Consider the following 27,125-nt stretch of genomic DNA (forward strand, 5'->3'; position numbering starts at 1 on the left):
AAAGAAGACATACAGATGGCCAGCAGGCACATGAAAATATGCTCAACATCACTAGTCATTATGGAAACTGAATCACAAGAAGATACTACCTCACACCTGTCAGAAGGGTTATTATCAAAAAAGAAAACGAATAGCAAGTGTTGGCGAGAATGTGGAGAAAAGGAAACCCTCATGCACTGTTGGTGGGAATGTAAATTGGTGCAATCACTATGAAAAACAGTATGGAGATTCTTCAAAATTTCAAAACAGAACTACCATATGATTTGTCAATTCCACTCCTGTGTATTTATCTGAAGAAACAAAACTGCAAATTAGAAAAGATACATGCATCCCTATGTTCATTAGAGCATTATTTACAATAGTTAAGGTATGGAAACAACCTAAGTGCCCATCAATAGATTAATGGGAATAGAAGATGTGGTGTATGTGTATGTATGTATGTATATATATATATATATATATATATACACACATACACATACACACACACACACACACACACACACACACACATACACACACACAGTGGAAATTACTCAGCCATAAAAAACAACGAAAGCTTGCCATTTGTGATAACATGGATGGAACTAGGGGGCATTATGCTAAGTGAAATAAGTCAGGCAGAGAAAGATAAATACTGTATGATTTCACTTATATGTGGAATCTAAAAAACAAAACAAATGAACTAACAGAGCAGAACAGAAACAGTTATAGAATCAGAGAACAAAGGGGTGGTTTCTGGGGGGGAGGGGGGAAGACATAGGTGAGGGAGATTAAAAGGTGCAAACTTCTAGCTGCAAAATAAATGAATCGCAGGTATAAAATGTACTGTGGGGACTTCCCTGGCGGTCCAGTGGTTAAGACTCTGCACTTCCACTGCAGGGGGTGCCAGTTCAATCCCTGGTCGGGGAACTAAGATCCCACATGCCTCCCAGCGCGGCCAAAATAAATAAATAAAATATTTAAAATAAAAAAATACAAGTAAAATATTTAAAATAAAATGGGGAACACGGTAACTATGTATTGTCTTTGTATGGTGACATATAACTAGACATCATGGTGATCATTTTGAAATGTATAGAAATATCAAATCACTATGTTGTATAACAGGACTAACAAAACAAACAAAAAACTCATAGAAAAAGAAATCAGATGTGTGGGGGGAAGGGGAACTGCATGAAGGCAGTCAAAGTCACAAACTCCCAGTTATAAGTAAGCACTAGGGATGTAATGTACAATATTATAAATATAATTAACATTGCTCTATGTTATATATGAAATTTGTTGAGAGTAAATCCTAAGAGTTCTCATCACATGAAAAAAATTTTTCTACTTCTTTAATTATTTATCTATATGAGATGATGGATGTTCATTAAACTTATTGTGATAATCATTTCATGATGGATGTAAATCAAATCATTATGCTGTACACCCTAAATTTATACAGTGCTATATGTCAGTTATATTTCAGTAAAACTGGAAGAAAAGACAGAATAGATAAATTTTATTTTTTATATGCATTACAAACTAAATCTACCTAAGAGAAAGTTTTGAGCTTCTGGGTGTGGTTGTATGTAAATTCTTGCATATACAGAAAAAATATGGTTATGTATGTGTATGATACCTCTGCCTAGGTGAAATACAACTGAAATAATGGCACGGAGAAAACCAAATATCCATTTATGTAAATTCCCAGATGTATATCAATAACTCTTCAAACTTCTATTTCCTCTATCTTTCCCTTGACCAAATTAAGAATCAAACTCTTTGAAACTTTGAATCTCTTCTATTTCAATGGTTTTTCAATGTTTATTCACAGGTTTGTACTACATATATAATATGATAGATAATTCATTGAACTGTAAGTTGTTTGAAGCAGGAATTTTGTCATCTTTATGGTTGGTATCACTTATTACCTGCACGGTTCTAAGCAAACATAGAACCAACTGTCTGTTGATTCTTCCTAATAACAACAAACTTTCGTTAAACAGACTGTACTGTGCTTTGTCCTGAGCTTTCTCAAAGATTTCACAGAAATTGTATATTAATCAAAATTTAACATAATTATGTCCATATACCACTAATAAAAATAACTTCAGACAATATTTCCATAAGATGAGTCACTCTGCATATGCAGTACAACTTTGTAAGGTAAGGAGGTAACTGACATTTATTGAGCACCTATTATCAGCCAGATATTTTATTCACTTGATTATTTAATCCTCACAACAAACCAGAGAGGTTGGTATTGTCATCAACATTTTATAGAAACCGAATTAAAGCTTAGAGAAGCTAGAAACCTCTTCAAACTCAGATAGTTTGTACATTAGCAGGATCAGTATTCACACACAGTTATCTAAGACTCCAAATTCAGGTACTTTTTACTCAAAATTTCATCTTTGAACAGTAAATAATTCAATAAAATATTTACTATTAAATATTAATAGATATTTTACTATAAACCATAAAATTTGATGATCTTAGCACCAAAACTGAACGGTGAAGAAAACTTTTAAATAAAAAAACTGTATAATATTTTTGATCTGGGAACTATTTATAGCTAACTGTATATAATCCCTAATTATTCACCTTTTTGCTGCCCATATGGCAGTTCTTAACTAAGAATGTGTGTTCCCAAAGTTTACTTGAATCAATTATCTGAAGTTTTTCCTAACATTCATTTGGTTGCGATTTTGCACTCTAAATTGTAATGCTATGTTATTTTGCTTCCAAATTATTTTATAAAGGCTTATTGAAACTATGATATAACTAGCCTAAGTTCTGTATTCAAAGAACAGAGAAATTATGTGACAGAAGGAAATTATGCAAAAAAAATGTTGTACTCTCTACCATTTTTCTGAAGTTGGAGTTAGCACTTGACAGCATTTTACAGTATTTCATTTTTCTTTCAGGGTCTGTCTCTTGTCTACACTTCTTTCCCAACATTCCATATTCTCACTGTTCTTGTGTATCCCTACACCACCATTTTAATACCTCCTAGGTCTTTCAATTCCTCAAATAAGAAGAGATACCAGCACACTGATAAGTAACTTACTTGATTAATTGCATCCTTACAACAACTGTGAGATGTACCTATCATGATCTTCATTTTTCAGATGAGAAAAATAAGGGTTAGGGAAAAAAGCAAACAAGTGAAAGATTCCAAAGCCCACATTCCCCTCAATGTATTCCTTACTCCAAGATGGTACCTCCTCTTCCCCAATCAAATTCCCATAGCTTAATAAAATTGGTCTTAGTAAGAAATTAAGAGAAAGCAATAAGAATAAAATAATTCAATTTCTTTGGATAACTGATAACTCCATACTCCTTCTAAATGTTTTTGCCTTTTTGTAAAATGATGCAACTGGACAGGTAAGCAAACCTTCACCATGAGTTTTCCCTAAGTTCCTACATTCATAGCTTTTGCCATTTTCTATGCTCTTTCCTCCCTCCACTTCTGAACTATTTGTTTGTTCAGACTATGTTAAAAGTTACCCACTTTTAAAAAGTAGATATAAATTGCATCATCAAAATAATATACTAGAAGGATTACTGAACTAAAGAATGAAGTTTGTACAAATACATTTTAATGTTCTTTTGCTACTTGGTTTAAATTAATTCCAATATATTAACTGTCCTCTATATGAAGTCAATATGGAGTAGAGAAAATAACAAAAGCTTTGAGTCAGATAAACCTGTTGACTAGTACCAATCTTGTGACTTATGAGATTTTAAGCAAAGTGATCCAACTCTCCAAGTCTCAGTTTCCTCATCTACAAGATACGGATAGTACCCATCCACTTCTTAGGGTTGTTAGGAGGATTAAATGTTAATAAACAAGTAAAGTACCTAATTCAACTCTTTGGCTTATAGTGAGTACCCAATAAATCACTGGTGACATTACTGATATCAGCTGAAGTTGGCCACTTATTATCTGTATATCCAATGTAGAGTCACTTAGGCTCTCTGTACTCCAGGGCTTTAAAAAAAAAAAAACACATGGAAAAAGACAAATGGAAATAATAATAGTTGCCTTACTTACTCACATGCCTTCTTTGAAAATTACATAAAATAATGAATGAGATGTACTCTAGAAATGCAAAAGATATATCTATCTACATTTATAGATAGATAGATCTTATATATTCATTTATATATCTTACATATATATGCATATAAAATTGTTAGATTTTGTAAAAATTAAGATAATACTTGCTCTACACACATCACAAAAGTTTTTTAAGAAACTGGACAATATGTATGAAAGCAGTTTAAATGTCATAAAGCACCATACAAATCCAAAGGTTTATTACCACAGATTCTAAAGCCGGAATGCCTGGGTTCAAAACTCAGGACTGCCACAACCAGCTCTCTGACCACAGATAGTTATCCTTTTATAATTCAGTTTCTTATCTGTAAAGATGAGAATAACAGGACCTACCCTAAAGAGATGTGAGGATCAAATGACTTAACATATGTAAAGTGTTTGAAATAGTCTCTAGCACATAGCAAGCACAACGTAAATATTTGTTATTTTTATTATCATTAATCCCAGACTCTGGGTGACCTACACAAAACATCTTGTCATAGCATACTTGAGAATAGTTGGCCAAATGGACAATAGGCCCAGAATGGTAATTTTCATATTGTTTATATAGCTATATAAATTTTATATTTGATTTAATAAATGTTATATTTAATTTATTATACATTTAATTTAATGATATTATATATTTTATACATATAAAATATTGTTTTATATATAATCCATGGAGAACTAAATTGTAATAAAATGTGTGTATATAAAAATATATATGTTTGTGTTTGAGCTATTTTTAGAAAGTAAGCGCTAACTTTAGGTGGTGCTTAGAAGTAACTATAAAAAGAGCATGTTTTCAGAAATTAATGGCTTCTTTTCACTTTTGATTGTTCTTCATTTATGAATAGGTCATACTTAACATAGGCCCTTTTTACAAATAAAAACTGTAGAACACTAATGACATCTGCTGTAGCCCTTGTACGATATACTATGTGGGGAACACTGGCAAATTTAAAAATCACTGTAACTAATCCAACACACACTTGTAGGATTTTACAATTTAAAAAACACTTTCCCATTTTATTTTCTCATTTTATTCTTATATCACTCTGTGAAGTAGGAGAACAGGCATAATCATTCCCATTTTAAAGATGACAAAATCTAAGCAAGGCCTAGTAATTTATCCAAAGTCACACAAATATTATATTCTTTAGATCATAGTTTTTCCACAACATTAATATACTCTAAAGGCAAAACAGAAAATTTTGTCTAAAAACAAAGGCCACTTGTTTTGGCCTACGACATATTTTTAAAGATCCTTAATAAGTGATTTCTTAAAATACACAGCCTATGGAGAATTCCTTTGCTAATGTATCTTGCAGACTGGATTTGCTATCTTTGACTGTTCTTAATGCTAACCTCCCACCATACTATTCTTAGGCTTAAACTCTCATATTTATATTTTGTGGTCCTTGGTCCATTTATAGTTAATTCATGCTATAAGCAAATACTAAAATTTTTCACTTCAGTTATTTAAAACAAAATAAATACAACAAATAAATAAATATTATTCCTTAAAAACTTACATGGCTTTTGGACTCATTATGCAGATGGCTCCTGAACATCGACATTTCCTTGGGTCATCATATGATATGCCCAGACTGAGTCCCAGCATCTGGGTGACAATAATTGAAAATGCCTCCAAAGTTATCCCCTTGGGATACTACATTAACAACAAAGAAAATTCAAATAAAAGACAATTCACTGAAGGGTGGTAAAAGTAATATTTTTCTAATTATGAACATTTTATTGATTTATCAAATACTTAAGATTATGGAAATGCAGTTCATTGGACAAGTAAGAAGCTGAAGATCTTCTTATGAAATTTTATTGAGATATAAGCATATTGAGCCTATGTCTAGCTTTGCCATGATTTAACAATTGAATGCTTTTAAGATAATTCTTAAATAACTGTCCTAACTATATAAAAGAGCTATTTTTACATTAGATTTTTGGCTATATGGACCATGATCTTCCATTTACCTAATTTCTTAGGACAGCTCTCATGTTCATTCAGGAGAGTCCACATGATACTCCACCCCTCAGCTCACAAAGTGGCCACATAACCAAATTCCTCAGTTGTAAGTACGCTATCTGCTTCCTGCCAAGATTTTCAATGACACAGTAACTAGTATCAGGAGAAACCACGGAAAACAGACCCTCAGGAAAGCATTCTTGTGATTAGGCTGTCACATATTTAATGAGTGCATAAATATCTTCCTTGCCAAGGAGAAATGGGACACTGGTAATTCATGATATGCAATGACATCATAATTTCTCAAATTTTGCCAAATGTGGCATAAGTTAAGGTGCAGGTAGAGGCCAAGTTGTGAGGAACATCAAGGCACTTCACTGTTACAAAGACAAGCTATAATAAATATTTTGGGGTCAACTGGCTTCTTATGGCAGTGCTAGAGGAAGCACATTATGAAAAGCAGAAAGGAAAAACTGTAAATGAACAACTGATAATGCAAATAGGCAATCAGAAAGCCTCTGCAGCAGCACTGTAGTGACTATCACCTGCTGCACTTGTTGGTTTGATACAGCTGAGGACCAAACTCAGGGCCTAGCTATAAGTACTGTAGGGTTCCAGCTCCAATTTAACTATCAAACCTACCAGGTTTGGTGTGGAAGGAGTCAGAATCTGAAACTTGGGGTGGGAACAACTGGAGTGACATGAACAAATATCCCTGGACGTCCCTTGCCTGTAGAGTAAGCCTCCCTCTAAACAATGAAAGAGGGATTCACCGGTGGAGCAGTGGTTAAGAACCCACCTACCAATGCAGGGGACATGGGTTCAAGCCACAGTCCGGGAAGACCCCACATGCCGTGAAGCAACTAAGCCTGTGCACCACAACTACCGAGCCTGAGCTCTAGAGCCCGCGAGCCACAACTACTGAAGCCTACGTGCCACAACTGCTGAAGCCCGCGTGCCTATAGCCCGTGCTCCACAATGAGAAGCCCATGCACCACAACGAAGAGTAGCCCCCACTCGCCGCAACTAGAGAAAGCCCATGCATAGTAACGAAGACCCAACACAGCCAAAAATAAATTAATTAATTAAAAAAAAACAATGAAAGAGCCCCTACATTTAAAAAAATGACACTTAATGACAATACCTGGGACATTTGTCTCATCATCCCTCATTGTCTCCAGGTCCACAGTAAGAATTAAATTGCAACAGGAGTGATATCACCAAGATGGCAACATAGGTCTTTCCCAACTTCACTCCCCCTCACAAGAAGAACAACTAGCAACTATTCATGGACATCACTGAGAAAATTCTAGAACATGGAGGTGAGGCTGAAGCAGCCCCTGTACCAGAGACCAAGACAGACCTCATTAGAAGGTTAGGAGGAGCAGATATACACTGAATGCATTGCCCCTCCCCAAGACTGGTGCAGCACCACATCGAGAAGTCTTCCCAGAGCCTACAGTCCCTCAAGTGGGAAAAGAACCTAGAGTGGACATCCAGATCCCCTAGTATTGTGGATCACTTCTGGGAGCCCCTACTCTGATCTTACCTCATAAGAATCACAAAGGATGAGTGAGATTTGACCCCTGGGAATCTGATCACGACAGAGAAGGCAGGAAGGGCTTGCAGCAATCACTGCTTGCATCTTGGCAGGCCGAGTTCCCATCTATAGCACCTGTAGTTGCCAGCTTGCAGCTTTGCTCATCTGCAGAGCCAGGACAGTGGAACAGTATGACAAGGGAAGTCAATGAGGTATGGGAATGCCTGATTTGAGTCCTCAGATGAAAAGCTTTGCCAGCCCTGGAACCTGGTCTGCTACCCACCTCCACCCAGTCAGGGGAGCTGTTCATAGCCCTGCCTAATGCCTAGTATAGCTCCCGGCTCCCCCTGACCAGAAGCCTGGTCAGAACACCTGGTAGCTGCATAGTGCAGCAACACTTGAGCAGAGGGTATGGCAGGCAGAATTGATTGTTCACAGAGCAAAGCCTGTGGCACTGTTTGGCCAGGAAACCTGGAGTGCCAGTTAGATTGAGTCAAGACCACAAACAAAGAGCTAAGCTGGTTTTCCCACTACACCTGGACAAGGACACAAATTCATAGCCCTTCCCACTGCTACATATAGCCTTCAGAAAGCCCAACCAACGAATCTAGCCAGAGCACACAGGAAGCTGTGCCGCCCATCCAACAACCCTGCTTACAGTGGCGCTTGAACAGACAGCACAGCCCATGGTTTTCCCCCTCTTCAGAGCAAAACCCAGTGGCCCCATGTGTCCAAGGAATTAAGGGCACAGTCTGCTTAATGTGGGCCCACAAACAATGAGCCATGCAGGTCATGTGCTCCCTGTCAGGGCACGGAAGCTAATTCACCTCCCAGCTACTGCTGAGTAAAGTTCCCTGTCCTGACCTTCTAGGAAGCCTGACCAGTGAATCTAAACAACCACAGAGTATATCCTACTGCCTCTCTTGGGCAGGGAACCTCACTATCAGTCCTATCCAACAGTTAAGAGCCAGTGGTACCCTCTCCCCTGACCTCAGAGGTTGGGCAGTGGCCTTGCCTAAAAATAGATCCTGCCTGCCCAAGGACATGTCCAGAAACCTAAACTGAGCTGACTAGTGAAGAACTGTCTCTGCCAAAGTGAGCCTGTAAAGTCTGGAAGAGAAGACCAATAACTCAAATGCACAGGTACCAAAGTAAGGAATGAAGGAGCAAGAAAAATCAGGTGGATGTGACACCATCAAATCAAACTAAAAATGCTGCAAAATAACTAACCCAAAATAAATAGAGGTCTATGAAGTGTCAGAGAAATAATTTAGAATAATCTCCTTAAAGAAGTTTAGTGAATTACAAGAACACACAGATGACCAAATGAAAGTAGTAAAACAATGAATGAACAAAATAGGTTCAACAAAGGAACAGAAACCATTAAAAAGAGATATCCTAGAGCTGAAAAACAGGACTGAAGCATTCAATAGAGAGCTTCAACAGTAGACTCAACCATGCAGAATAAAGAATCAGTGATCTAGAAGGTAGGAATATTTTAAATTATCCAGTCAGAGGAGCAAAAATAAAAAAAGAATGAAAAAGAAAGCAAGCCTACAGGACTATGGGACAAACACACACACACACACACACACACACACACACACACACACACCAATAACCGTATCATGGGAATTCCAGAAGGAAAAGAAAAAGGGACAGAAAGTACATTTAAAGCAATAATGGCTGAAATTTTCCAAAAACTGGGAAAGAAATGGACATCCAAGTATATGAGGCACAAAGGACCCCAAATAGGTTGAACTTGAATAGGGCTACACCAGGACACATTATAATTAAAGTGTCAAAAGTAAAGACAAAGAAAGAATTTTGAAAGAAGAGAGGGAAAAAAACCAAGTTACATACAAGGGAACCCCCATAAGACTATCAGCAGGTTTCTCAACAGACATATTTCAGGTGAGGAGAGAATGGGATTATATATTCAAAATACTGAAAGAAAAAAAACTGTCAACCAAGAATTCTATGCCCAGCAAAACTGTGCTTCAGAAATGAAGAAGAAACCATGATTCCCAAACAAATAAAAGCTGAGGGGGCTTCCCTGGTGGTGCAGTGGTTGAGAGTCCGCCTGCCGATGCAGGGGACACGGGTTTGTGCCCTGGTCCGGGAAGATCCCACATGCCGCGGAGTGGCTGGGCCCGTGAGCCATGGTCGCTGAGCCTGCGCGTCCGGAGCCTGTGCTCCGCAATGGGAGAGGCCACAACAGTGAGAGGCCCGTGTATCGAAAAGAAAAAAAAAACACCAATGGCGTTTTTCACAGAGTTGGAACAAATACTTCTAAAATTTGTATGGAAACACAAAAGTCCCAGAACAGTCAAAACAATCTTGATAAAGAACAAAGTTGAAGTTATCATGTTCCCTGATTTTTTGTACCTGTCTCCTCAAGCAAGGAAAATAACAGTAACAATAAACAAATGGTACTACATCAAACTAAAAAGTTTTTGCATAGTGAAGAAAACCAACCACAAAATTAAAAGGTAAACTACTAAATGGGAGAAAATATTTGCAAACAATATATATAATAAGGGGTTAATATTCAAAATATACAAAGAACTCACACATCTCAACATCAAAAAAAACCCAAAAAACCTGATTTAAAAATGGGCAGAGGACGTGAATAGACATTTTCCGAAAGAAGACAAACAGATGGCCAACAGACACATGAAAAGATGCTCAAAAACACTAAGCATCAAGGAAATTAAAATCAAAACCACAATGAGAAACCACCTCACACCTGTCAGAATGGCTGTCATCAGAAAGACAAAAACAAGTGGTGGCAATGATGTGGAGAAAAGGGAGCCCCTGTGCATTGTTGATGGGACTGTAAATTGGTGCAGCCACTATGGAAAACAGTATGGAGGTTCCTCTTAAAACTAAAAATTGGACTGCATATAATCCAACAATTTCACTTGTGGGTATTTTTCCAAAGAAAACAAAAACACTAATACTAAACGATATGTACCCCAATGTTCACTGCAGCATTATTTACCATAGCCATGATATGGAAACAACCTAAGTATCCATTGTTAGATGAGCGGATAAAGAAGATATGACATGTGTGTGTATACATATACATACATACATACATATACATATATATATGTATACACACACACATACACACACAGTAGATTAATACTCAGCCAATAAAATCTTGCCATTTGCACCTACTGTATAGCACAGGGAACTCTGCTCAATATTATGTAACAACACAAATGGGAAAAGAATTTGAAAAAGAATAAATACATGCATATGTATAACTGAATCACTTTGCTGTAAACCTGAAACTAACACAACATTGTTAATCACCTATACACCAATATAAAATAAAAAGTCAAAAAACATAAAAAATAAATTTTAGGGCTTCCCTGGTGGCACAGTGGTTGAGAGTCCGCCTGCCGATGCAGGGGACGCAGGTTTGTGCCCCGGTCCAGGAAGATCCCACATGCCGCGGAGCGGCTAGGCCCATAAGCCATGGCCGCTGAGCCTGCACGGCGGGAGCCTGTGCTCCGCAACGGGAGAGGCCACAACAGTGAGAGGCCCGCATACTACAAATAAATAAATAAAATAAAATTTTAAAAATCTTGCCATTTGTTGTACAGATGAACCTGTTTACAAGGCAGAAATAGAGACACAGACATAGTGAACAAATGTATGGACACCAAGGTGGGAAAGGGGGTGGGGAGGTGGGATGAACTGGGAGATTGGGACTGACATATATACACTAATATGTATAAAATAGGTAACTAATGAGAACTTGCTGTATAGCACAGGGAACTCTACTCAATGCTCTGTGGTGACCTAAATGGGAAGGAAATCCAAAAAAGAGAAGATATAGGTATACATACAGCTGATTCACTTCACTGTACAGCAGAAACTAACAAGACACTGTAAAACAACTATACAGCCTCCCAATAAAAATCTTGCCATTTGCAAAAACATGGAAGGTCTATCTGGAGAGTATTACACAGAGTGAAATAAGTCAGACAGAGAAAGACAAATATGTATGCTCTCACTTGTATTTGAAATCTAAAAACAAAACAAACAAACAAAAGAAAATGAAAACAAACTCAGGTAGTGAAGACAGATGGGTGGCCGCCAGAGGGGAGGGGGTAGGGTGGGGGTGAAATAGGTAAAGTGGATTAAGAAGTACAAACCTCCAGTTATAAAATAAATAAGCCATGGGGGTATAATATACAGCATATAAAATAAGGTCAATAATATTAACTTTGTATGGGGACAATTACTAGACTTGTCATGACTTTTTGTAAGGTATGCAAATGTCAAATCACTATGTAGTACACCTGAAACTAACATAATGTATGTCAACTACATTTCAATTTACAAAAAGATCAAATGGAAATTGGAAGAGTTATGTATAGAGATGTTTATTAAATATTGTTCGTAATGGCAAAAATAGAAACAACCAAAATTCCCATGAAAATCATAAAGGATACAGTGTGGCATTAATATAATAAAGTATCAAGCACCAATGCAAAAAATTTACCAGGCACAAAGGATTTTGAGGACAGTGAAGCTACTCTCTATGACACTATAATGCTAGATATATGTCATTATATATTTGTCAAAACTCACACAAAGTATACCACCAAAATGAACCTTAATGTAAGCTGTGAACTTTTGGTGGTTGTAATGTGTCAGTGTAGGTCCATCATCTGTAACAAATGCACCTCTCTGGTGTGGACGTTAACAGTGAGGGAGGTTATGTGTGGGGGTGGGCAGGGACTACATGGGATATCTCCGTACTTCCCTCTTAATTTTGCTATGAACCTAAAATTTCTCTTAAAAAACAAAGTCTTTTAAAAATTAACTGTAATTCCATTAAATCTCAAAATTTTAAGTGGAAACCAAAAAAATCTATTTGCAGAATGATACAGCAGGATACAATTTATATTATGTTTAAAGCATAAAAAACAATTCTTGTTCAGAGACATATTCAATTGTGGTAAAAGTATAAGAGCTTTTAAACAAAGAAATATAAAGGTTTATAAAAATATAAGTACGAAAGCTTTGTAAAAGCATCATTCCTTGAATTCAACTCCTCTAATAATTCTATCCTACATCCTGCCTCACCCACTCATTCCTATGGTTCACACTCCAGACCTTGTCAACAGATTTTTATCAATAACTGCAAGCCCTCCGTCATCTCTGTGCATCCCACATCCTGACCACCTGCTGTCTCTTCTGATAACTGCACTAGCACCTCAACTACAACAATCTGCATGCCCATCAGCACAACCAAACCATGGTTCCTACATTTTCACTGTTCCTAACCTCCTTACTGACTTCTCTCCTCCTTTAAGCAGTTCAGATTCTCTTACAAACACCCTCAATTTCCTTGCCATCCTTTCACTTCATAATGAGTTGACAAAAACACAATACATCAATCTTCAGAATGCTGAGAGAGAAGGATGTTACAACTAGGATTCTAAACCTAGCCAAATTACCAATCAAATGTGGAGGGAAAGCAAAAGTGTTTTCATTAATAAAATAACAGTGTTTGCCACTTATATACACTGTGTCTAAAATTTTTTAAACTTGAGTTATTCCAGAAAAAGAGCAAAGAATTCCAAGAAAAGGAAGATGAAGTTTAATTTTCTGTGGCAGTTGGTTCCGCCCACAGAAGTAAAATAAGTTAGAAAAAAATTGACAAGACCTCTTTTGGCCATCAAAGCTTTACCAGAATAGCAACATATTTACTTCTTGATTCAGAGTTAATATCATTTTTATATTCATAATACCATAAAATATTTATTGATTTAACTTAAAAATCAACCTGTAGACAAAGCACAAAAGTTCTATAAAATAAATTATAAATTTTATAACTCTTAACAATGGATATGAGAAGTGTACTATTTTACATGTCTCAGTTTTCATAGCAAATAATCAATGGACTTTGCAAAAGGTAAAAAGAATTTTTAAAATAATTAATATAAATAAAAACATAAATACATTAAGATGGTAATATATTATGCAATAATATTTAATATATTATATATTATTGTGTTTATATATTGTATAACATCTATAATATATAATTACATATATTATGTATATACATATAATATTTAAGAATGTGTTTAATATAGATTACTATTGTAAGTATTAATAAAGTAATAAAAACGTCATAATATATATGACAAATAGAGTGGATTAAATATGTCAAAGATAATATTACCAATGTTGTCTAAAGTTTATTAATCAAAGTAGGGGTCAAAGTATATATTTTTTAAATAAGTAAACTTAACTACCAGAGAATTTAAAAAGAAATTATAAATTCTTATAGGACTTCATGAAGGGGATAAAGAAGAGAGTTTTGTTAACAAACTTTGCTTTGTATAGCTACAATTTAAACAATTTTACGTATACATGCATGCATGCATAAATTCTGTAATAAAAATAATTGGAAGAGTATCAGAAATAAAAATATGTATGCAAAATCCCATTTTTGCAAAAACATATAATGGGGAGCCACAGTTAACAGATAAAAACTCAAAGTACGAGATACATATTAATCAAAATGTTAACAGTGATTATTGCTTCATCCCTGGGAAGATGCCAGATTACATGTTTCCTTTTATGTTTCTATATGTTCTTTTAAAAATGGACATGCATAACATAAATTACTTTGTAATTTAAAAATACTATATAGTACTTAAACTTATTTTTTAAAAGGATGAGTAGGTGGGGGAAAGGCTCAATGAATTACTTCTCTTTCAGTGATGCATCTAATTACACCAATAATTTATTTAAATATAAAATATTTATCAGAACTATAAATATTTAAAATAGACATAAAAGTTTCTTTTAAATATTACGTAGAAAAATGTGAAACATTTTAACAGATTTTTATCATACTTTTTGGTTCATCATTTGTTTTGATTTTGAAGTTAATTTATCTATAAGACTATTTTTCTAATTTTATACCTACAAGAAAAAAAATCTATTTTGGTTATAGAAATATCTTTACAGAAAATTTTTCATAATGCACTCTTCTATATAATAAGGGACACATGTGTATTTATTATATTTTTATTCCACTTTAACTTCCAAATAATTGCAATAAGACACTTGTACTTCAGAATACTATTCCTTCTACATACTTCAAAGTTCTAAGAGTGATGGAATATAAATGCAATCTCTAAATGTAAATATAAATGTGAAGTGTATAAAATATATGCTGTAATACTGGGTAATTTTTAAATGTATTTTTTTCAAATAATAAGATTAAATAATTACATACCAAAGCAATTCCTGCAGAATAACTGGTAACACACATCTTTCCAGGAAATGCTGCTCCCACATAATCTTGATAATCTCTATAGCTAAATAAATAAGTATATAATTATAGTTAATTTTGACAAACAATTCACATGTGATAACTCCTGCTAGTAATTTGTCTGTAGTTCATAAATTTCTAGCCTGAAGCAAATTGAAGTACAATCTTTCCGTATGTATTAAACTGCTTCAAATTTGTAAAATAGTCTTCATTAAATGAGATTAAGCAATCTGGGTTTCTAAAACGTATCCAATGGATCCAAGTTATTGATGACTTTACTGTTCTTGTGACGTTTGGTTAGGGTTACTAAAGCCTTGATCAAACATTTCAATCAAAAGCATTTTGCTGAATTACAATGAAAAATAGTTTTAATGTATGGATTAAAAGTTTTCACTCAAATGTAGAAAAGCTCACCATTTTCTCACTGGAATGATTTTATTGTTCTACAACTTACCATTATTTTTTTCTGCTTTGAGAAGAAGAGTCCATATAAACTGCCATATAATAATAGCACTATTCTCATGGATTTACATAAACGATTCTATTTAATCCTCAAATCCAGCCAGTGAATTAGATACTATTTTTTCCCCGCTGAACAAATCAAACATCAGATGGGAAGTACAAGTAACTTGCTCAGGGCAGCACAGATAAGTGCTGCTGAAGGATATGACCTTGGACAGTTTGAATGCAGAGCCATACTCTCAACCACTAAGATATAGATGCTCCAAACATATTCTGCCATCTTTAGAGCCCCAGCCAAAACGAACATTCCAAGACGTGTGTAAAAAAGCTTGGTACACAATTCTCAATTTGAAATGCCTCCTCAGTCTCAACTGCACTGCACTTCACAGTTGCACTGCTCCCTTATTCTGCCTCGCTGATATTGTTTATACGTAAGCACTTGTTTCCAAGTATTCGCCTTTAACACCCAACTTTGGGTTTACATTCCAATATGAAAGTATTGTTTACACTCTTTCTTCATTCAAGATAGTTCTCCCAATAGATAAGACTTTCCCCCTAACTCTATGCATACTTCTGATGAGCTGGATTCAATAATAGCTATTTTTTACTTAATACGGCCACCCAGTCTCCACATCAAATCAGTTATCAAGATTTACTGTTTTACTTCTTCAACTTTTCTTGTATCCCTCCCCTCCTCAAGAGGTTCAGCTCCAGTTATAACTATGAATTCCATACTCTTTGAAAAGAACTATTATTTAGTCCCATGTCTCTAGGCATATTGTTTCCATAACCTGGAGTGCTTTCCACCTCCTTTCACTGAATTTAAACATTCCTGGGACTTCCTGGTGGTCCAGTGGTAAAGAATCTGCCTTCCAATGCAGGGCATGAGGGTTCGATCTCCGGTTGGGGAACTAAGATCACACATGTCACGGGGCAAGTAAGTCAGCATACCACAACTAGAGAGAAGCCCGCACACTGCAACGAGCATCCCAAGTGCCGCAACTAAGACCCATCACAGCCCAAAATTTTTTTAAAATTAATTATATTAAGTAAAAACAATAAATATTTTTTTAAAATTCCTCAATCTGCCTTCTCACTTCTACTTTGAGTAGCACGTCTTTAACTTGGCCCTTTTGTTATATGTTACTTTGAGTCTCTCTCTCACTCTTGCTCTTGCTCTCACTCTCATTGTTTCTTCCTCCTGTAAACTATAAACAAGTAGAGATAATGTACCAACATTAATCTTCTGGAGTGACATCAGCAAGATGGCAGAATAGGAGTTTTTTAGCCCTCACCTCTCCACAGAAACAACAATTTTGACAAACACCCACAGATGTGGCCCAAGACCCAAGGAAAGGTCCCATGCCACACTGGAGCAAAAAATCCAAGAACAGACACATTGAAGAAGGTAAAAACCGTTTCACTTTACCCATGTCACCATTCCCCCAAGGCAGCACAGCTCAGTGCCGAAAGAGCTGCCTTCAGCCATGATTTCTCCCAAGGGAAGGTGAGAGGATAGTGAATACTGCCAGCCATGCAAGATGATGCCAAAGAGGCCCACTTTTTAAACGTCCACTGAGAGATGAATGGATAAAGAAAATGTGATGTACATATACAGTGGAATATAATTCAGCCTCAAGAAAGAAGGAAATCCTGACATTTACAACATGGATAAAACTGAAGGACATTATGCTAAGCGAAATAAGCCAGACATAAAAAGGCAAGTACTGTATGATCACACTTATGTGTGGAATCTAAAATAATCCAATCATAAAAGCAGCGAGTTGAATAGTGGTTGCCAGGGGTTGGGAGATGGAGGAAATGGGGAGATGGTCAAAGGTACAGTTTCAATTATGTAGGCTGAATAAGTCCTGGAGGTCTAAGGTACAGCATGATGATTATAGTTAATAATACTGCATTGTCTATGTGAATTTGCTAGAGAAGATCTTAAGATTTCTCGCCGCACACCAAAGAATGTTAACTATGTGAGGTGGTGTATATGTTAATTAGCTTATGATTTCACAATGTATACATATATCAAATATCACATTGTACTCCTTAAATATGTATAACTTTTATTTGTCAATTATACCTCAATAAAGCTGTAAAAGAATAAAACTAATAAAAGCAAATAGAGGGAAACTGAGGCAGAGAGCATCAATTGCCCTAGGTGACAGGGCTGAAGTTAAATGCAGGCAGTTGGCCTCCAGAGTTTAAATTTGAATCACTATGCAATATTATCTCAATAAACAATTGTTGAAAAAAGGACAGATTGTAAAAGGTTAAAAAATTAAGCTTGCTATGTTCATTGTTCCTACTGTAGGGCCTAAACCAGATTATAAATTTCTGGAGTACAAATTTCTGGAGTACAAAGACCAGAAAATAATAGATAATTACTGTTATTTATCATAATTTTATAGTATTTATTCTAGGACATTACTCATATGCAAAGTATGTTGATGCATTAAAATAACATCAAGGGATCAAGAAGGGGTATTACTCAAGTTCAAGGAGTCTGACTGTACCATAATTTCTACATTTCTAATGGGATAAATTCTCTCACCAATTTCACTTATTACTGTATCAAATTTCAACATCCTATTAAAAGGATAATACATCATGTCAAAATTGAGATTTATTCTAGGAATGCAAGATGGTTCAAGATTAGGAAATATATCACTATAATTATTTCTGTTGAATGCCAATAAGAATATCTTATGTCATCCCTATAAAAGCTGAAAGATTATTTTTCTTTCTTTTTTTTAAGATTTTTTGATGTGGACCATTTTTAAAGTCTTTATTGAATTCGTTAAAATATTGCTTCTGTTTTATGTTTTGGTGTTTTGGCCCTGAGGCATGTGGGATCTTAGCTCCCCGACCAGGGATCAAACCCACAACCCCTGCACTGGAAGGAGAAATATTAATCACTGTACTGCCAAGGAAGTCCCTGAAAGATTATTTTTCAAATTGTTGGTATAGTATGAATCTATGAATATTGCCCTACTATTATTCAAATTCTAAAACATGCCTGTGCACACACACAGAGCCAAACCTACATTTTAGCCCCCAAAGCTAAAAAGTATTACTCAATGAGGTAACATTCCCTAAAGTAAAGAAGAAAAAAGACATGACCCATGTTACCATTATTACTACTACTAGTTAAAACTGTATTAGACTAGCCAAAGCAATAAGAACAGAGAAAGAAACTGAAAATATAAAATTAAATAGAAAGAGATAAAACTACCTGTATTTGCAGATGGTATAATTATATGAGTGAAAAAACCAATGTAATAGACTTAAGAATGATTAAAAACAAAGAAATTTAGTAAGGTAATAGGATATAAAATCAATATGAAACTAAGGTAATTTTACAAACAAAAACAATATATAGTTAGCAGATAGAAGACATATTTACAACAGCAACCAGAAAGACAATATACCTAAGAAAAGTTATCAATAAATGTATAAAACCTATGAGAAATTAACTTCTGAATGACCAAAAACTGGCAAGACAAAATGTGAGATCTGAAGACTAAACAGTTCTCTATAGCTCAATTTATAAATTTAACATAGTCTTAAAAAATAGGAGCTAGACAGGTTGATTCTAAAATTTCCATGGAAAATAAATTTAAAACTTCCCTCATACCCATGAAGTGGGAAGGCCTTTCTAATTCTGACTCAAACTCTAGAAACCATCAAATAAAAGCCTGATGAATCCTGCCTTAAAAATAAAAGTATTTTGTATGGCAGTTAAAAAATACACACACACAAGAAGCCAAGCCAAAAGACAAATTAAGAAAGAAAACTACTTCTCATTGTAATGCAAAGAAACTGATCTTTTTATCTATATCTGTGTTGAAATTGATATCTAAATGCATCTATCCCTATCTATCTAGATATCTAGCTATCTACCATCAGGCTCATGAAAAAGAAATGAAAATTAAAACTATACCAAAGATACCATTTCTCAGGTACCAAAGGTGAAGAAAAACTTGACCATACACTTTGTTGGCTAGACTGTGGGGAAAAAGACCCTTCTCATACGTTATTGATAAGTGTGCAAAGCACTAAAATCAGTGCCAAAATCTGGTATTAGCTATCAAAATTAGAATTATACTACCTAGAAATATCACTCCTGGGAATCTGCCTTGTAGATACACATGCACATATATAAATGACACACGTAAGGTTTTTTTCACTGTAGGATTTTTTAAAATAATAAAATATTGGAATCAAGCCAAGTACCAATTATTAAAGAACTAGTTAAATAAACTACACACAATTTTTAGACCCTATTATAAACTGGAAATATTGATGTTATCATGCCAACTTAAAAATATGTATATGCAGATTTATTGAAAGACATGCTGATCATAATTGCTGGTAAATTTTATATGAATAAAATTATAAGTATACAGTTATAATTGATGGAAAACTAACATTTAAAAATAATGCAGAAAATTCAGTAGGATAAAATATTTTAACCTACTTTACCAAGGCTTTGATCAAAACTCATAACAAAGATATAATCTTCACAAGATAAATCCCATCTCTTTATGTAATGATTTAGATTATGGGCTCTGGAGTTACAAACTGTGGATTCAAAACCTAGACACACCATCAAGAGTCCTTAGTTGGTTTAACTTCCTGAAATATCAATCTCCTCAACAGTAAATGTTGATAAGCACAGAAATAAATTTTAGCAATCTTCTTTTATTGTCTGACAACCAGAAAGAGAGCATGAGGTCTGACTGAGTGCGTGATAATCAAAGTATGAATAGTCAGAAATGAACAACAATTCCCTAATTTAAGCTACATCAATATCACAAATCTTTGATTTCTAAGAAGACTGAAACATTATACTTACATGAATAGATATGCAATATCATGAGGTCTTAGGGTAAGATAAGACTTTTTCCATTCTAAAAACGTATGCAATAATTCATCTGCCTCACCAACAGTAGAGATCTTATTTTTATCTGACCACAATTCCAAAGATGACAGCACAATAGTAATTTTAAATGGCGCAAACATCTAAAAACAGAAGAGATAAATACATGAAAAAAATAATTTTTATGTTATTTTATAATAACCAAGAAATTAATTCAATCTTTTGACAAATCCACCCTCAATTTATATGGATAACTTTATTCAGAAATGCCACGTCAGCCGCGGAGCAACTCAGTCCATGCGCCACAACTACTGAAGCCTGCGCGCCTAGAGCCCATGCTCTGCAACAAGAGAAGCCACTGCAATGAGAAGCCCGCGCACCGCAACGAAGAGTAGCCCCCACTCACCACAACTAGAGAAAGCCCGCGCACAGCAACAAAGACCCAATGCAGCCAAAAATAAATAAATAAAATAAATAAATTTTTTAAAAAAAGAAATGCCATGTCAAGTCAATGCAAATTATAATTTCAAAACTAGTATGAATTTTCCTAACTAGTATGAAAAGGAAAATACTTACCGAATTTACAAGGCCAATAATTTCGATGACTTTATTTGTTACCATCATGCTATCAGAGCCCAGGTAATCATACTGAAAAACAGAATTTAACATTTAAATATCATTTGTTATGTAATATGTTTGGGATTTACTCTCCATCTACTCTCTCAGGTTGAGGCTGCTTTGGGGTTAGAACACTTCAAAATAAGACAGTAACAATTAAAATAGGAATATAAATTGGATCACTCACACATGCTAGTATGTAACATTGTATAGCCACTCTGAAAGATAGCTTGGCAACTTCTTTCAAAACAAATAATGGACCTAGAAGTTGCACTCCTGGACATTTATCTTAAAGAAGTAAAAACTGATGCTCAGAAAAACCCATACATGAGTGGAAACAACTCCTATGTCATTCAATGGTTAAAAGGTTAAACAAACTGTGGTACATTCATAACACGGAATACGATTCAGTAATAAAAAGTAACTGAACTGTTGATATATGAAACAGCCTGGGTAAACCTCATGAAAATTATGCTAAGTATAAACAAATCTCAAAAGGATACATACTATATGATAACGTTTATGCAATATTCCTGAAATCACAGATGGAGAATAGATGAGTGATTACCAGAGGTCGAGAAGTAAGGAAGTGGGGAGAGATGTGCGTGACTCCAAAGGGATAACACAGAGAGTCTTGTGATGGTATTTGTTCAGTGTATTCGTCGTGGCGGTGGTAGTTATGAATGGCTACATATGTGATACTACCACATAAAACCACACACACATACATACACACAAATGAGTGTATATATAATGGCTGAAATCTGAATCAGCTCTGAAGAATGTGTCAATGTTAAATTCCTTATCTATAAAAAAACTCTCTAAAGTACATTATCCCTTGGATATTACACAGGACCCTCAAGTTAAACATATCCAAAACTACACTCATTATCCTCCCTCAAAAATATGCTCCCACTTAGATTTCCACTTCTTTAGTGAATGCTACTATCATTTATGACCTCCCACATTCATTATACTATATGTTCTGTGACAGCAAAACTTGTTCTGTTTTGTTCACTGCTCTATCCTCAATAAATAGAACAGTAACTGGCATCTAGGTGATGCTTAATATATTATTAAATGAATGAATAAATCAAATCAATTTACAAGTTCTTCTAATTCACCCTCATTAGTAACATTTAAAATTGTCCTTTCCTGTCTATTCCTAACACAATTTGTAAAACTTCACCTTGATTACTGGAATAGTCTCTTAAATGCTTTATCTTACTCCAATTTTTACACCAGCATTCCTGTCCCTATGCTATTGCAGAAATGATTCTAAATGTAAATATGAACACATCATTACCCTGCTTAAAATCTTTCATTGACTCTCTATTACCTTTAGGATAAAATCCAAATATCATGTCAATTCTTCAATTCATCTCTTTCCCTTTCCCTTCTTCAACACTGTATATTAATCATACTAAACTTCTTAAAATGATCTGAAAAGAACAATCTCTCATATTTATGCACCCTTGCAAAGAAAGGTTTCGCACTGAGTCTTCCCTGGCCCCATCCTCCCCCCATTGCCCAAACCAACCAAGGCAGAGCCCAGCCTGCAACCATCTCCTTTACCAGGTTCTCACACTCCAATTCCCCTGCCCTAATCATCCAAGGGCAAGGTACCAAAAATTGTGAAACAACCTCTATTCTCCCGAACCCACTGCAAATTTTCAAGTTAGCCAATGCTAAACCTGTTTACCTTGTTTTGCTGTTCCTTCCCACAGAAATCACAATAAAGGCTCCTGCCGTGTTTTCCTATTGCTCCCTCTGTCTCCTGACCTACTCTGGTGCTTCTCCATGTGGCATGATGTGGTATGCCCTTTCCTCCTGGGAACTGTGAATAACAAACTAACTTTCCAATAGTAATCATCTCCTGATCTGTTGGCATCAGCATACCTGAATAATAATAAAACCTACATGTTAAAACACCTACTTACATGCTCTTACAATACCTCAGGTTACAGCTGTGTGTCTCCATGTCTTTCTCTATTAATGCACTGTGTTTTCATAGTACCATAATCTTCCCTCAATCTGGCACTGAATTCACTAGGCTACAACTGTGGATTTAAAATTTGTGAAGTGATTGAAGACATCACTATTCTTCTTTATATGCCCAATATCTAGTAACACAGATGTCATACTGGCTCAATGTTTGTTTTATTAAAGAATACATAAACATAAATATTTGTAAGAACATAAAAAAGAGATGTTTAATGAGCATTATATGGCTGACAAACCTGGCAGTTTGGACAAGAAGCTTTTAAAACAACTCTCAAAATCTGTAACGTAATCCTGAAACAAAATAATTTTCATAAACCCAAATATTCCCTGGAAATCTAGTCATCTTTACTAGAAATATCTCAACTTTCTCTTAAATGTTCCCTTTGCCCTTTTCCCTAATACTCTAATAAGTCAAGTATTTTAATATCCTTCTCCAAATATCTCCTGTCTCTGACCCTCAACTCTGGCTTCCTGACAAGCTCTACAATCCTATGAATAGAAAGGGAAATTCACATTCTCTGTAGTATTCCATAGACGTGACAATCAAATACTTATCTTCAAAACAAAACCTGGAAAGTATACTTTATCCCTGTTTTCTGAAATCTTTGAAATATAGGAGAAATAAAACCACACCCAATTGAGTACAAACTGAGTTATCACCTCAAGGGTCTGAAGTTCAGAGATCCTCAAATTGTTTATGGGAATAAGGAATCTAGAGGTGCCTTTAGACTAGACTCAATCAGACTTGAGTCAACAGACTCAAACAGTTGCACCATTAAAAACCACTAAAAAAATCTTGACATTTTAATGTAAGCAGTTATCATAAGTAGTTATGCTATCATCATTGCTGTGCCAATAAATATCTTATAGGGAAAAAGATTCTCTAGACTACATGCTGCTCTTCAAGTACCCTAAAACAAGAATTAAAGCTTAGAGAATTTCACTTTAAAAAATTACCATTAAAAATTTTTGTGGATTGAGAGAGGACCTAAAGATGTGAAGTACCAGCAAAAAAAAAAAAAAATCATTTTGTTATGCAGGTTTGTTATGTAAAGATTTCAAATAAAACATTTCTGATAGAACTAATGTAATTTTGAATATTTGATTCTTCAAATAGAAGACATCTTCACTGTTCTCTAGGAGTGACATGGAAGTAAGAAGATTGGAATCTTTCAGTTCCTTTCTAGTTAGGGATAATCATACATTCATATCAAATATTCAAAAGCAAAGAAAAAGCAAAACACATACCAAAACTTTGTCCACCACGATATGCATTTCTAGATAAAGAGGAATTAAATCTGGAACAGCTGATTCTGGCTAGAAAGAAAGAATAGCAGTATTTAAAAACTTTCACAAATTGTTTATTCTGAACTTTGAAAATATTTTTCCACCTTTACTGAGTCATAGTTGAAATATATATATATATATATACTTAAGCTATAAGACTTGATGCTTTGATATACATACACAATGTGAAATAACTGCCACAATCAAGCTAATTAACATATCCACTCTCACATAGTTACCATTTGCTTTTATCTTGTGTGTGTGTGTACTCCATAAGCTTTTTATGGAGTAGTTAGGATGTTCTATATATAATATCATGTCATCTGCAAGTAGTGACAGTTTTACTTCTTCCTTTCAATTTGAATGCATGTCATTTCGTTTTATTACCCAATTACTGTGGTGAGAACTTCCAATTCTTTGTTGAATAAAAGTGGCGAAAGTAGGCATCCTTGACATGTTCCTGATCTTAGAGGAAATGCTTTCAGCTTTTCACCGTTGAGTATAATGTTAGCTGTGGGCATGTCATATATGGTCTTTATTATGTTGAAGTATGTTCCCTCTGTATCCACTTTGTTGAGTTTTTATTATACATGGATGCTGAATGTTTTCAAATGCTTTTTCTGCATCTATTTAGATGATCATGATTTTTATCCTTCATTTTGTTAATGTGGTATATCACATTGATTGATTTGCTGATGTTGAACCATTTTTTCATCCTTGCAATAAACCCCACTTCAGCATGGTGTATGATTCTTTAATGTTTTTTTTCCTTTTAATGTTTTAATGTTGAATTTGGTTTGCTATTATCTTTTTAAATATTTTTGCATCTATGGTCATCAGGGATATTAGCCAGTAATTTTCTTTTCTTTTCTTTTCTTTTTTGTGGTATCTTTGTCTGGGGTTTGGTATCAGGGTATGCTGGCCTTGTAAAATGAATTTGGAAGTGTTCCCCCTTCATCTATTCTTTGGAAAAGGAGTTTGAGGATTGGTATTAATTATTCTTTAAATGTTTGGTACAATTCACCAGTGAATTGTATAAGTCTGGTCTTGGACTTTTGTCTGTTAGCATATTTTTGACTACTGATTAAATCCGCTTACCAGTAATTGGTCTATTCAGATTATCTATTTCACCATAATTCAGTCTTGGTAGGTTAGGTGTTTCTAGAAATTTATCCATTTCTTCTGGGTTGCCTAATTTTTTTAAATTGAAGTATAGTTGATTGACAATGTTGTGTTACTTTTAGGTGTACAGCAAAGTGATTCATATATATATATATATTTAATATATATGACATATAATATATATGTATTCCTTTTCAGATTCTTTTCCCTTATAGGTTATTACAAAATATTGAGTATAGTTCCCTGTGCTATATAGTAGGTTCTTGTTGGTTATCTGTTTCATATATTGTTGTGTATATATGTTAACCCCAAACTCCCAAGTTTTCCTTCCCCAGGTTGCCTAATTTGTTAACATATAATTCTTCCTAGTAGTCTATATTTCTGTGGGATCAGTTGTAACATCTCCTTCATTTTTTATTTTATGATTTCTCTTTTTCTCTGGGTGAGTCTAGCTAAAGGTTTGTCAATTTTATTTTTTCAAAGAACCAGCTCTCAGCTTCACTGACCTTCTCTATTGTCCTTTTGGAAGCTGTTTCATTTATTTCTGCCCTACATTTGTTATGTCCTCCCTTCTGCTAATCCTGGGTTTCATTTGTTCTTTTTCTAGTTCCTTGAGGTATAAAGTTAGGTTATTAGTGACTTTTCTTGTTTCTTGAGGTAGGCCATTTATCGCTAAGAACTTCCATCATAGAACTACTTTTGCTGCATCCCACAAATTTTTGGTATATGCTATTTCCAATTTCTTTTGTCTCAAGGTATTTTTTAAAATTTCTCCTTTGATTTTTCTTTGGCCCATTTGTTGTTCAGTAGCATACTGTTTAAACTTCACATATTTGTGAATTATCCAGATTTCTTCACGTAAATAATTTCCAGTTTCATACCACTGTGGTCAATAAACATGCTTCATATGTTATCAATCCTCTTAAATTTATTAAGATTGTTTTGTGGCCTAACATGATCTCTCGTGGAAAATGTTCCATGAGAGCTTCAGAAGAATGTGTATTCTGTTGCTTTTACATGGAGTATTCTGTATATATCTGTTAAGTCCATCATTCCAATGTGTCATTTAAGGCCAATGTTTCCTTATTGATTTTCTGTCTGGATGATCTATCCATTGATTTAAGTGGGATATTAAAATTCCCTACTATTATTGTATTGCTGTCTATTTCTCCCTTTAGGTCAGTTAATATTTGCTTTATATATTTAGGTTATCCTATGTTGGGTACATAAATACTTACAAATGTTATATCTTCTTGTTAAATTGACCCCTATATCGTTATGTGACACCCATCCATGTCTCTTATTACAATCTTTTTTTTTTTACACCTATTTTGTCTGATATAATTATAGCTACTCCAGCTTTCTTTTGGTTTCCATTAGCTTGGAAATCTTTTTCCATCACTTCACTCTCAGTCTCCGTGTGTCCTTATATCAAAAGTCTCTTGTAGGTAGCATACAGATGGGTCTTGTTTTTTTAATCCACATAGCCACTCTATGTCTGTTGACTGGAGAACTCAGTCAATTTACATTTAAAGTAATTACTGATAGGTAGAGAAATGAGAGAACTCAAATAAAATTTAAAAGTAATTATTGCCATTTTATTGTTTACTGGCTGTTTGTTTCTTCTTCTCTTGCTCTCTTCCTTTGTGGTTTGATGACTTTCTTTAGTAATATATTACTTTCTTTTTATTGTTTGTGTATTTACTATAGGTTTTTGCTATTTGTAAGCCATGAAGCTTACAAATAACTTATATATGTCTATTGTAAGTTGACAACAACTTAAGTTTTTTGAAAAAGCTCAACATTTTTACT

The 27,125-nt window shown here is 34.7% G+C and overlaps 1 protein-coding gene across 1 annotated transcript in view; it reads right to left on the reverse strand.

Annotated features, from left to right (window-relative positions):
* The window catches only part of LOC114897703 (disintegrin and metalloproteinase domain-containing protein 32-like), a 174,416-nt gene that overhangs the window by 95,816 nt on the left and 51,475 nt on the right, over positions 1-27,125 (reverse strand). Inside the window, exons 7-11 of the mRNA XM_029226723.1 lie at positions 24,153-24,221; positions 20,859-20,930; positions 20,259-20,425; positions 14,894-14,975; positions 5,626-5,762 (exon numbers count right to left, since the gene is read on the reverse strand). Coding sequence (XP_029082556.1) covers positions 5,626-5,762; positions 14,894-14,975; positions 20,259-20,425; positions 20,859-20,930; positions 24,153-24,221 — 527 coding nt within the window. The remainder of the gene's footprint in view (positions 1-5,625; positions 5,763-14,893; positions 14,976-20,258; positions 20,426-20,858; positions 20,931-24,152; positions 24,222-27,125) is intronic.

Source organism: Monodon monoceros, unplaced genomic scaffold (assembly GCF_005190385.1).
Source record: "Monodon monoceros isolate NGI ecotype Baffin Bay Population unplaced genomic scaffold, NGI_Narwhal_1 Super_Scaffold_17, whole genome shotgun sequence".
Lineage (NCBI taxonomy): Eukaryota > Metazoa > Chordata > Mammalia > Artiodactyla > Monodontidae > Monodon > Monodon monoceros.